This window comes from Pipistrellus hanaki, assembly GCF_964339955.1.
Source record: "Pipistrellus hanaki genome assembly, chromosome: 18".
NCBI classification, from domain to species: Eukaryota; Metazoa; Chordata; class Mammalia; order Chiroptera; family Vespertilionidae; genus Pipistrellus; species Pipistrellus hanaki.
The window spans coordinates 21719621-21731975 of record NC_140520.1 but is presented as its reverse complement, the minus strand read 5'-3'; the positions used below and the strand labels follow the sequence as shown (position 1 = coordinate 21731975).

The window sequence follows — 12355 nt, the reverse complement described above, 5'->3', positions numbered from 1 at the left end:
TGATACCCTATCTCTGGTGCTGCAGCCCAGGGGGTAAACGGGCTGCCCCAGCCTAACCCCTGCTCACACCAGCAGGGGCTGCAGCAGGAGGCTGTCTAAGCCACCACCCTCATCCTCACTCAGTGAGACCTCAGACAGGTGCTCCTTGCATGGCCCTGGGGCCTTGTCTCTCCATTCAATCCTATCAGACCCCACTGTCCCCTCTTTAGTCCTGCTCAGGGGAGTGATTTCATCTACTTCCAGACAACCCTGAGTCTCATGCTTGTCTCAATCCCCGGGATTTCATCCAAGGCCCATGGCTCTTTCCCTCCCTAAAGAAAGGGTCCACCCTGACCCCTCCTGCTGCAATAGTTTGTGCACCACCAGACAGGGGCTGCATTTTCAGAGCAAAAAGAGAGCTATGCACCCTCCTGAGAGATAAGGAAGATCCAAATTTCTGGAACAAAAGGCCTATTTGCCACCCTGGCAGTGCAGTTAGGACAGTACCTTTCATTCCTGGTTAGACCCACCCCCTCATGGGCCATGTTGAATTTCTGTGGCTGCCTAAGTCTAGCTGGCCCAGAATCTTTTCCACAACGGAATGGGGCAAGCAAGGCCCTGACACCCATGGAAACATGGCTGGTGTCTCCATCATCCCAGCCAGCAGTTGATAATCTAATAGAAAACTATCATTCAAAGAGTTCAAAGGCACTGGTTAACATTTTCATTGTCTACTCCTTCCTTCCAGCTACGTACTTGCCCAATTGTGCTGTGTAAATAGCCCCAGGATCAAAAAGGATATTGAGTCATAATCTAGTAATAAAAAGAATTTAGAAATGGCTGCAATCTCCTGTTAAGAGTTTTTCCTTATAAACTAGAACACGTAACCAAAACAGGATTGCCAAAGAGTGGACTATAATCTGGGGCTCAGGGGGCTTCGCTAGCCAAACTGTCACATTCCTGCCAGAATGAACTGCTGCTTCTTTCCCATCGTTCTCCAGTTACCCAGAATTTATGGACCAGCCAGAACTGGGTGGCATTTACAGTATGGCAATAGTAGACATTCTTCTTATGTAACAAGCCCTGGAACTATCACCCCCATTTGCCAGGTAGGTAATTAAGGTTCAGGGACTTGTCAAAGGTCACATAGCCAGGAGGTGAAAGATGGGAATTCAAAACCAGGTCCCGTTGGGCCAAAGCCTGGTGCTTGCCCTCTGGGATCCACATTCGCCTCTCATCTCCCTTGGTTACCTGACCGGTCAGAATCTCAATACTATATGTGACCAGATGAATCACCCTAACCCTAAAATATCCAGCCGGGTGACTATTTTGCCACCCTGATTTGTGGAAATGAGAGAGGTGTTGTTAAGGCTTACAGGCCTGAGACACGATAGCCTGCTCCTAATAGCCAGCTGAGAGAGCGGTGTCTGGATTTCTGCATAAACAGTCTGTTTTCAAGCCAAAACCCAATGACCTCACTCAGGAGGAACCCCCCCGCCCTTTCCCCACCCTTCCTTAAGTCTCTAACACCAGTTCCAATTTCCTATCAATCTTTATCCTCAGAATTTTATTCCCAGGATTGTCCTAACTCAGGGAAGAGACTGAAGGTTGGCGTTAGTATAAAAACATGTGCTTCTCATTAGATTGTCTGGAGCACGAGTTACAATCGGCTCAATTCCAATAACGCTTGGAATAGAAACACAGAACGTAGTCTGAAAAATACAATGAATTCTATATTGCCATTATGTCCCTGATGGCTCACGATCTCTGGCTCCCTCCTGAATTATCAGACCTAAAATAAATGCCACAAGTCCACACTCAAGGTCTTCTGTCAGCCTTATCGCCAGCTGTCTCTACTCAAGCCTGGTTTGCTCCCCCAAAAGCTCTGGGGCTTGGCAGGCATGCTGCCCCTCCCACAACTCCTCCCCATCTTGGTGCCTTGGACCATGCCTGAAACCTCCTCTCCCCTCTATGCTCCTCCTCTAATGCCATCATTTAGGACTCAAAAGAAGACTTCTAGAAGCCCTTCCTGACCAGTCCCTATGCCTCCAGTTCTTGTTCGCATGCATTCAATAGGCCAACATTTCCTGAGCACAACCCAAGACTCATCAAGTCCTTCTTTGGCCAACAGTTATTGAGCCCTTTCTATGTGCTTGGTGGCACTGTGCTATGTGCTTTCCATACTACCCTATTGCTCTGCTTCCCTTTACTAGAAATCTCAACAACAACAAAATGTTTATATTCATGTCTCAATTCCTATCCCCTCACGGTCTTTTGATCAAACTGAGGTGACTTCCATGTCAGCCATGCCCCTCCCCCAGAGGGCCACCTTTGACCCCTCCTCTCAACCCTTAGGTTCCTTCACCCCTCCAGGGGTTCTTCCGGGGGAAGAACCTTGGAAGAAGCTCTGTCCTGCTGGCTTCTGCAGGGTTTGTATGCAGACCCTGGAGACAACCGCCATTGTCCTCTGTCATGAGCCCGCACCTCCCCACCATGGGGCCACAGCTCCCCCCTCTGCACCAGGCAGGTGCAGCCCCATGATAGCCTCTAGTCACTAGATTACCAGGTGAGAGTCAGACAAAGCTCTCCATCCCTCCAGAGAACACATATCCTGCTTTCCACATAGCACCCTTGAAGCCATCTCACTTGGCTCTAGGTGAGGGGAGTGCACCTCATGCCTCCCTCAAGCCAGTGGGGATGAAGAACCAAGAACACACAGGGCACTGACAATTCGCTTCAAAGAAATCCCCAGTTTCCAATCTCTTGTCAACCTCAGCTTCTCCCAGGGGCTAGAGCTGGGTGACAAACCAAGGCTGGCAGCACAACGCCAGGCCTCCCCTTTGGAAGTCTTACACAGCGGCTCCAGCCTCATGCCCTCCACCCCAACCACCATCTTGGAATGACACTGGGGTTTTGCCACTAACTGTTTTACTTCTAGCCTTTGAAGCCACTGTTAGTACTCAGAGACCGATGGATGAATTACAGTTAAGATCCTATAACAGAAAACATTTGTTGAATTAAGTACCAAAAATGAAAAAAAGACAATATATGGCTCCAAAATGAGACCCAACACTCTTGAGACAAGTCCAGAAGACCAACTCTGCTAAGGAAAAAACCAGCTGATGAATTCTTCAGTTCTGAGATCTTAAGCTTTCTGGACCAGCTTCTTCTTCAACCAGAAAACTGGGGAAGCAGTGAAAGAAAAGTCTTTGAAAGAAGAAATCTTGGTGATGTTGATGGGACAGGACACTTGGGAAAGATGACCATGGCATCCAGGAGTTTGTGACAAGGACAGGAACAATGTGACAGTTAATCCAAGAGCAGTTCTTTCGGGGATTAGGTCCCTTTTATGGCAGGAGAGAACTGTCTCTGCTGGGGCCTGCCTGTGACAATCCTAAACTTTTTTATTTAAACATCAGTATTGACATGCAACACGCCTCTCCCCCCCCCCCCCCCCCTTTAAGTGCCTAAAGCTCTACTTCTCACCATTTAGGGACTAGAGTAAGGCATGAGAGACTCAAACTACCATTATTCCAGCACATACAACAATCTACACACTTACTTTTACAAGTCATTCATTCTCCACAATTATTCTGAGTAGACAGAACTAGCCCCATGAGGAAACTAAACTCAAATTACGAGATTTTCCCCATGAAAACACTGAAGACAGGGAAGTACAACTCAGTATTTCCAGAACATTCCCCAGACTTCCCTGCCTTTGGTCAGACTGTGCTCCACCTGAAAGATCACTGCTCACCCATAGCTGTCCAGATCCTACTATTCCTAAAAGGGCAGCTCCCATCTAACTTCCGGCACACAGCAGCCTCGGTTCCCTCCAAAGTAGAAGCAACTATTCTGGGGACTTTGTGCCTCTGTGGTAACATTCAGTCCCTCTCCTAATGTGCCTGTTTGTGTCCATCTTATTTCCTCTAGCAGAATATAAAACCCTTGAGGGCACTAATGGTATTACTCAGTGCACAAATGAGAAGGAGGATAGCAAGTTTCTTGCAAACAGTAGGTACTCAATACATTGCTTGAGTGAGGAACACAGAGGTGTTACAAAAGATAAAATCTCAGGTGTCTGGGACCAGAGCCCCCTTGTTTGCTGCTCAGATGAACAAGATCTGAGAGTTCACTGCAATCAAAAGCAAATGCTGGCCTGTCTCCAGAGGGCATCCATCCCATCCTGGCTTCCGCTTCAAAGTTCCCCCTAAGTCCCAGTCAAGGTCTCTTGATCTTTCCCTGTTTGCTCGTTAAAGTTAATTTGAAACATGAAAAGACTGAGGACTGAATATTTCATTAAGGCCAGGTCTTCTTAATGCAGCAACTGCAGTCGAAACATAGAAACAGGCAGAGGTTGCCAGTACAAGGCCAGTGCCTGGAGCACCCCTTGAAGACCCTGACCTCTGTTCACAAATGACACCTGCTGTCAGTCTTGGGTTTGCTAAGAATATCAACAGAAGTAGATTATGCCCCTTAGAGATATCATGTGTCTTCAAGGAGTTCCACGGCTCTCCTATATTTTGTGTGTGTGTGTGTGTGTGTGTGTGTGTGTGTGTGTGTGTGTGTGTCTGCATGTATATACTATGCTTTTCACTATATTGTAAGCTTTGTAAGGACAAGATTATCTCACAGTATTTAGTAAATTCCTAAAGACCTTCTTGCTCATTCTAACAGTTGATGCCAGACAATGAGTAGTGGCTCTGTGCCCAGAGACTCTCAAGAATGTCGGGAGGCAGGTGTGTGTGGGGGGTAGGGGGTGTCTGTGGGAGCCCCACTGTGGAGCAGCCAGGCCGTGAAGGACCTCCATGGGCTCCTGTGGTCAAGCTGAGTTTTCCTTGGAAAACAGCTTCCCAGGCACTCAATGCCCACAGACTCAGGACTGTCTGCCAGCTCTGCTAATCACTCACCCCCTTTGGCTTTCTTCTCCGCTACCTGTGGGCAGTGTCTGGTTTGGGGTGGGTGATGCCTACCTCCAAAGTTGAGGTCAGGATGTTCATGTTTCAATGAACAGCATGAAGTGCTGGTATGTGGCCAAGTTGGGGGCCTAAGCATCCGGGATGGGTCCTTAAGTGGGGCTACTTGTCCTCATCTGTGCCATTTTCAACTTCGCATCACTGCTGGATCAGCACTGCTGTTCTCTCTCCTCCTCTGGCCACTGGCTCACAGATGCCAGGAATAGTCAAAAGGTGGAGACAAATGTGGTGGTCAGGAAGTGAATGCACTTCCCTTAATGTCCACTATGTCCCTTAGACCCACAGCTATGACATCTGGAAGTAACATAACTAGTGATTGAAAACAGTGACTTCTTTTTTTAAAAAATTAATACTACACACACACACACACACACACACACACACTGAATGGCCAGATTATTATGATCTCTGAAAGCATAATAATCTGGCCACTCAGTGTATATCCTATATAATAAAAGGCTAATATGCAAATTGTCCCCATGATCAGGAGTTCGACCAGCAGGCAAGCAGGCCAACCGCCCATGTCCCCTCCCCCTGGCCAGGCTGGTCAGACCCCACCCATGCACGAATTCATGCCCTAGGCCTCTAATATACAATATATACTGAGTGGCCAGATTATTATGTGTTCAGAGATCATATTAACCTGGCCACTCAGTGTATGTATATCAAAGACGAAGGGAGAGGGAGAGAGAGATAGAAACATCAATGATGAGAGAAAATCAATGATGGGCTGCCTCCTACACACCCCCTACTGGGGATCGAGCCTGCAACCTGGGCATGTGCCCTTGACTGGAATCAAACCCAGGACCCTTCAGTCTGTAGGCCAATGCTCTATCCACTGAGCCAAACTGGCAAAGGCTACAGCCACTTCTGACACCTTCAGTCCATCCTAGGTAGAACCGGGCTAACAGAAACATGCCTGGGCTCTTCGTTGAGCAATGGATTTTGCTGCACAGAGGCCATCTCCCCTCAGAGCAGCTCAGCAATTTCCCACAACAAAGACAAGAACCAAAGAGAGTCCCAGAGCTTTCTCCTCCATGGCCCTCTCTGTCACAGGGTCGTACTCACACTTTCCTTTGTACCTCCTCTCCCTAAGCATTCAGCTCTTTGAAGTTTTCTGGGCGTTTTGACCACTTGCTGAAAAGGGAAAATTGGGGGTACCAAAGTCACTGCTTTCTATGCAATAACCCCTACATTTTCCTCTTTTCCTCCTACTCTCCCCCTTTCTCGTTCTTCTCCTCTTTCTTCTCCACTCCCCCATCTCTTTAGAGAACACAGATGCCAAAACTCTTTCTTTTCTCTAATAGAGAAATTGAAGCTCTGCTAATTAGGGAGAGATTTGGACCGGAATCCTGGTTTCTCAATTGCCAGTCATTATTTTTCCATTTCAAACCATGCCGTCCTAAAGCTGAGGTTCTACAACAGAATGTTAAAAGCAATTATCATTGGGTTTGGAATGGCAGGTGCTTATTTTTCTAATTTTTTTTTGCTTATGGATTTTTCCAAATTTTTCTGCAAAAAGCTATGTATTAATTTTGCAATAGCTTGGGTAAATTGGATGCTAAAATAAACAAGTGTAACATTTCCATTGTTTAACCAAAAGTGCTCTTAGCACATATAGTCCAGAATGAATATTCCTAAAGCGTGTATAGGCCTTCTAGAAGAAGCAATTCAGGAAACCTGTTCCTTTTATCTTGGAGCTCCTCTATCTTCAAGTGTGACTTTCAGATGAGCTGTAATATTCTGTATAAAACAAGAGGAAAGGAAAGAGTACACTAGGGACATTCTTATGGAGGAGGCCAGAAAGTAATACTGTACATGTATATCACTTCCATTCATACTCCATTGGCTAGAACTCAGGTGTAGGGCTGCATCTATCTGTAGGCACAGTGGGAAATGTAGTTTATCAGCATACAAAAGAAGAAAAGGAAATGAGTACAGTGAACATGTAATCAATTTATACCACACTTGTGTAAGGAAAAGGAAGTTGAAGCTAAAATGGAATAAGGAAGGCAAGTCCCTTTGTAAAACTATCTTAAGCTCTCTCTCTCTCTTATAGCATTTTCACACTCACATCCCCATTGTCCCACTGATAAGAAATGCCCTCATCCTGAAGGGTATAAATAGGTGTTTTGTTTTTTTCTGACATAAATGGGTGTAGAAAAGGGAGATGACTGGGTAAGCCTGAGGGCTCAGGCAGTGCTGTGACTTAGGTGTAAACCTCCTCCTCTCCACTGGGGGCACTATCAGCAAATGGGTGTTGCCTCTCTACCCATGGTTCTGCTTTTCACCCTAAGGAGAGATGATTATGAAGACTGTGCTGTCACCATGGTTCATGTTGAGTAATGAGTTTCCTCTCCCCTCAACACAATGATCAGGCCCAGAGAAACTCCTATTGCATATACCTCCTGCAATAGATCCAGGACCATTTATGTGCTCAGAGCATGCATCTTGTTCTCTACCATCCCCTCGAAAGAAAACCTCTTGCCTTAGGTACAGTCTTAACAGATGTGCAAAAATTTGTGAGTAACCCAGACTTCATCTGGATAATCAGGCCACGTGGGAGAGAGGGACAGCTGCGACCAGAAACATCTCAAAGGCCCAAACTCAGAGCTCATGAGAACACACCTTCTCACAGGTGCATACCAGGAAATAGTCATCTCCCTTCTTTGGCAAAAGTCAGTTAGTTCCCAGTGTACTAGAATGGACTGGAACAATGAGACCCACCTCAACAAAAGTGTAGGCTTCTGTCCAGAACTTTCCATTCTGTCTGGGAAGAGTGGGCAGATGGACGTAATAAAAGTAGGTAGAAGTTAGCTCTTTATAGACAGCCCAACACTTGAAGGGGTCCTCAAAAGAGAGGAGGGCAGTGAGGTTCTGAGTTCTGCTCTTCAGGCCTGAATCAGAAAGAGCTGTAATCTCATGGGAAAGTTCAATGGTCATGTGTACCCAGGGCTGTATCTGTTCTCGTATGGGCTGTATCAGGCAGCAGTGGTCTTTAAGGCCACCATAGCCAATGACTCTCTTCTGTATCCTTCACGCCCTCCAAGAAATAAGAGAATATGGGCCAGGCTATGGGAAATATCCTACCAAGGTTTGTTGAAAATAGTGACTGGCTCTATCTTTACAATTTACGTGATCTTCTGTCTTGAGGATGGGCTGGTGCTGATGAGCACGGAAGTGCCACCGAGATTTTTGTTCCCCAAAGAGTGGCAGCACCTCACCATGTTCATCCTCCTCACCCTCAATGGCTGTGTAGACGTCACGAGCAAGAACCTGCTGCCTCAGAGGTGTGTGCTCCTGGAAAAAGGTGCCCTGGTCCTGGTCTTCTACGTGCTCCTGATACTGCTGGTGTCACATGTGCAAGGTTCCACAGGGGTGGAGCTGCAGGTTCATTCCCTGCTCATCTTGGTGGTGTTCCTGCTGATGCTGGTGTTGACTGCCGAGCTGTGGGCTCCCAACGCGCTTCACCTCTCCATGACTGAGACCTTCCTGTTTCTGATGATGGGCTCCTGGCTGATGCAGGCAGGCTTTATTCTGTACAGACCCATCAGCGGCTATCCGTGGCAGGATGATGACCTCAGTGACATCATGTTTGTCACCACCTTCTTCTGCTGGCATGTGATGGTCAATGCTCTGTGCCTGTTGGGAATCTACGGCATCTCTTGCTTTTGGCATCATTGTTACAGACCCAGGTCGAAGCTGATGGGATCCAAAGAAGCTCCATATTATACACACACTGAAGGACCCGTCTACCAGTTGCTGCCAGAAATGGAGCCATCAGAGAAAGATGACCAGGCCCTTCTCCTCCCAGAGAGCTCACCCTGAGATAGGGCCCAGGATACCTGCACATTGCCCATCCCTTCTTCCTCCTTGTAGGTTCTCTCAGACATGAGCATTGTATCCTCTTTGGTCTCCAATGAATGTTATGGCCATGGAGAGCATTTGGTCTCCGCCTGCTGGTCCATCTCCTGTCCTTGAACCTCAAATCACTGAGGAGATGAGGAGAGAGGGGGTTGAGAAAGGGATGATGATGGGATTGATGTGGTAGGGGAAGAGGACCAGGGAAAGAGATAAATGTGGGAGAAAAGCCATGAGACTTCAAGAATGCAATCCACAATCAGGAAGGCAAATCCCTCTGAACATTACAGAGTGGAGTCCAGCAGTCATGCCGGCACAGGCTGTTTCTCCAGATTTTTACTTGAGGCATAAAGACTACTTTCTCATGAATCAAAATTGCAATTGTAGGTGCTTCTGTTTGCCAACTAAAGTGAAGTATATATGGTCTAATTCACTTCTCTCACCTGGTTGCAGTAATAAGAATATCATACATATATTTTTAAAATTTGGATAGGTCAGCCTTGTTTCAAATTTTCCACATAAAGTAAGAATCAGTTCTTTCATATCACCGTTTTTCAAATCCCCATAAACCAAATTTCCATTAAATGCTAGCACATTTCTTATTCTTGATTTCTAATCCAGCCAAAGCAAGACGTAGCTACTCGTTTAACTACCAGCAGTCCTACCAGGAATTTACTAGATCCTAATTTGCTCTATCCTATACTTGTGCCTTTGCCAAAGGACACTCCATACAATTTGGAAAAAGCCATCACCAGTCACATATTAACTATACAGTGTTACTTTATACCTGGCATTAAACCTTACCATTACTGCCACCAAGAATTATTTCTCCAGAAAAAAATTCTCGCATACTCTTTTGATCTGGAACTCTTCAGCACCTCATCTAATTATTCCTCGTTATGTTTTCCATGCTGAGGATACATTCTTTGTCCTGTTTCTCACAGTCTCTCACAGGGAAGTTTTGCCTTAACCACTCAAGGCAGTCTCCTTAAGAGAAGAGATCTGTCATATCCTAGTCACCTCATTTGTTCAGCATGTCCCAGAGGAGTATAATGTTGTCCTCTACACATGAGGATTAAATTGCTTTACCAACTTTAATAATACATTATAAATATTCTAAAATTAAAGCTGTGGTAGAGGAGCAAGCAAGTACCATTGGACTGTCAATCAACATGGTGTAATGTAATTTCTCCGGACGCAGAAATATAGTGTGAGGATTAAATACATGGTAAGAAAGGAATCCTCAATTCATGTGAGGAATAACTGACTTTCCTTTTTGGGAGAAAAACCCTTAGTTTCTACCTCAGCAACACACAAGGAAAGGATTATAGATGGATTGAAAAGTTAAAGATCAGCAATAGGACTATTAAATTATTTTAAAGGAAATACAGGAAGATATTTTATAATAAAAGATATGACATTTTCCTGAGCAAGAAAAATATTCTAAAAAGATTACCCATTTTATTGAGCTTTCCCATAATTAAAAGCCACAAGAAAAAGAAAAAAAGAAAAGGAACAGCCCTAGTCAGTTTGGCTCAGTGGATACTGCATTGGCCTGCAGACTGAAGAGTCCCGGGTCCCATTTTGGTCAAGGGCACCTGCCTGGGTTTTGGGCTTGGTCCTCAGTGGGGGGCATGCAGGAGGCAGCTGATTAGTAGTTCTCTCTCATCACTGATGTTTCTATCTCTCTCTCCCTCTCCCTTCTTCTCTGAAATCAGTAAGAATATATTAAAGAAAGTAAAAGGGACACTGAGAAGAATATTTTTTAACACATGTAACAGATTTTTTAAAAATCAGTATCCAAAATATATGTATAGAGATATTCTAACACTGACAAACAAAATGCAATTTAATATAAAAATGGGCAGAAAATATTTGTCTATAGCTCAGAAAAAGAACAAATGACTAATAAATGAAAAAATGTGGGGTTTTTGTTTTTTAGAAAAAGCAAAATTAAGTAAGGTAGGATCTATTTTTCACTTTCGGGTTGTCAAAAATTGTCATAAGTATTGAATAAATAATATTATTCATAGCTAGAGAATATGTAGGGAAAGAGAATTATCATACACTGTAGGTGGCAATGTAAAATTGGTCTATAATTTCTGGAAGTCAGTGTAGCAGAGTGTGCCATCATTTGGATGCATATATCCTTCCAGCAAACAATTCTACTTCTTGTTACCTTCAGTGGACATCTGTCACATGAGCCTAACTACATCATTAAAGCAGCCTTCTGACATTTTGATGAGTTTCCATATTACCAGGCTTGCCTTCCTGGTAGATTTTTGTTTTTAATCTCTGGCCTCCTTTGGAATTAGCTGGGGTGCAGGCATGTTACCGACTAGACACATCCACTTAGGATTTCAACCCAGACAGTGAGCAGTGCAAAAAAAAAAAAAAAGAAAAAAGAAAGAGAGAGAGAGAGAGAGAGAGAGCGAGCGAGCTCTGCCTGGGTTTTCCATTCTGTAGCAAGAATACTGGCAATGGTGTTAACCTCTGTTTTTCATCATCAAGTTGGTTTGCCTCATAGTTCTGGGGTCAGTGCCAGAAGCAGCAATCTAAGCGCATTTTGACAGTGAAGTTCTGGGCATTGGTCCTTCAAATTTAAAGTGGAATGTCTTTCTCTAGTCCCTAATGATTCTGTGAACTAACCCATTTATCTTAATACTACATTTCTTTTTCCTAAACTAGCCAGAATGGAGTCTTTTTGTCTGTAGCTGAGAATTCTAATACAGTACATATTCTAGAAATACTCATACATCTACACAAAGAGCATGTATAAGGATGGTCTCTGAAGCATCTATATATATAAAAAGCTTATATGCAAAGTGTCCCCCCAGGAATTCTACCAGGAGATCTAGGAGTTGGACTGCTTGCTATGATGTGCACTGACCGCCAGGGGGTGGTCCAGAATGAAGGAAGGCCTCTGCTGGCAGCCGGTAGTAGGCAGCCAGGGAAGGAAGGCCCCATCGGCCCTGATCACTGGCTAAGCCTAGGGACCCTACCTGTGCATGATTTTCGTGCACTGGGCCTCTAATTGTTCCCATAAAGAACTTTAAATAATAAATGTTTCCCAATAGGGGAATGGTTAAATAAATTATGGAGTACTATGCAGAAGTTTAAAGGAACAGGGGAGATCTGTATGTCCTGCCATGAAAAGCTCTCCAAGATGAAGCAAGAAAAGCCCCAGAAAATATGGGGCATATAGGATCCAGGTTTTGGAGGTAGGTGTGTTCTTGTTAACTTCATAAGGTCTTAATTTTTCTCCTTACATCTGTCAAGAACGGTTAGGACCATAGGGCAACCAGGAGAGAGGGTTCAATGAAGAGTGTGGTGACTTGTTTCACTTCACATACCCTACAGCAAACTCCATCTCCGTCTGAATAATGATGCAATTGGATTTAACCTATACCCAACATGACCATATAATGTAGCATTCACACCTGAACACTTGAAGAGGAAAAGAGGCAAAATTGATTCCTGCACCTGGATGACATGTAAAAACCTAACTTCTGTCCCATGTTCCTTGGGGCCTAAAGGCA

The 12355-nt window shown here is 44.8% G+C and overlaps 1 protein-coding gene across 1 annotated transcript; it reads left to right on the top strand.

Moving 5' to 3' along the window:
- Window positions 1–7877: 7877 nt before the first annotated feature.
- Window positions 7878–8783, top strand: LOC311612361 (transmembrane epididymal protein 1-like; the record flags this gene model as incomplete). The annotated part of the gene is made up of 1 exon (XM_084865238.1): window positions 7878–8783. The coding sequence occupies one exon, from the start codon at window positions 7878–7880 to the stop codon at window positions 8781–8783; it is 906 nt and encodes a 301-aa protein (XP_084721364.1).
- Window positions 8784–12355: the final 3572 nt, after the last annotated feature.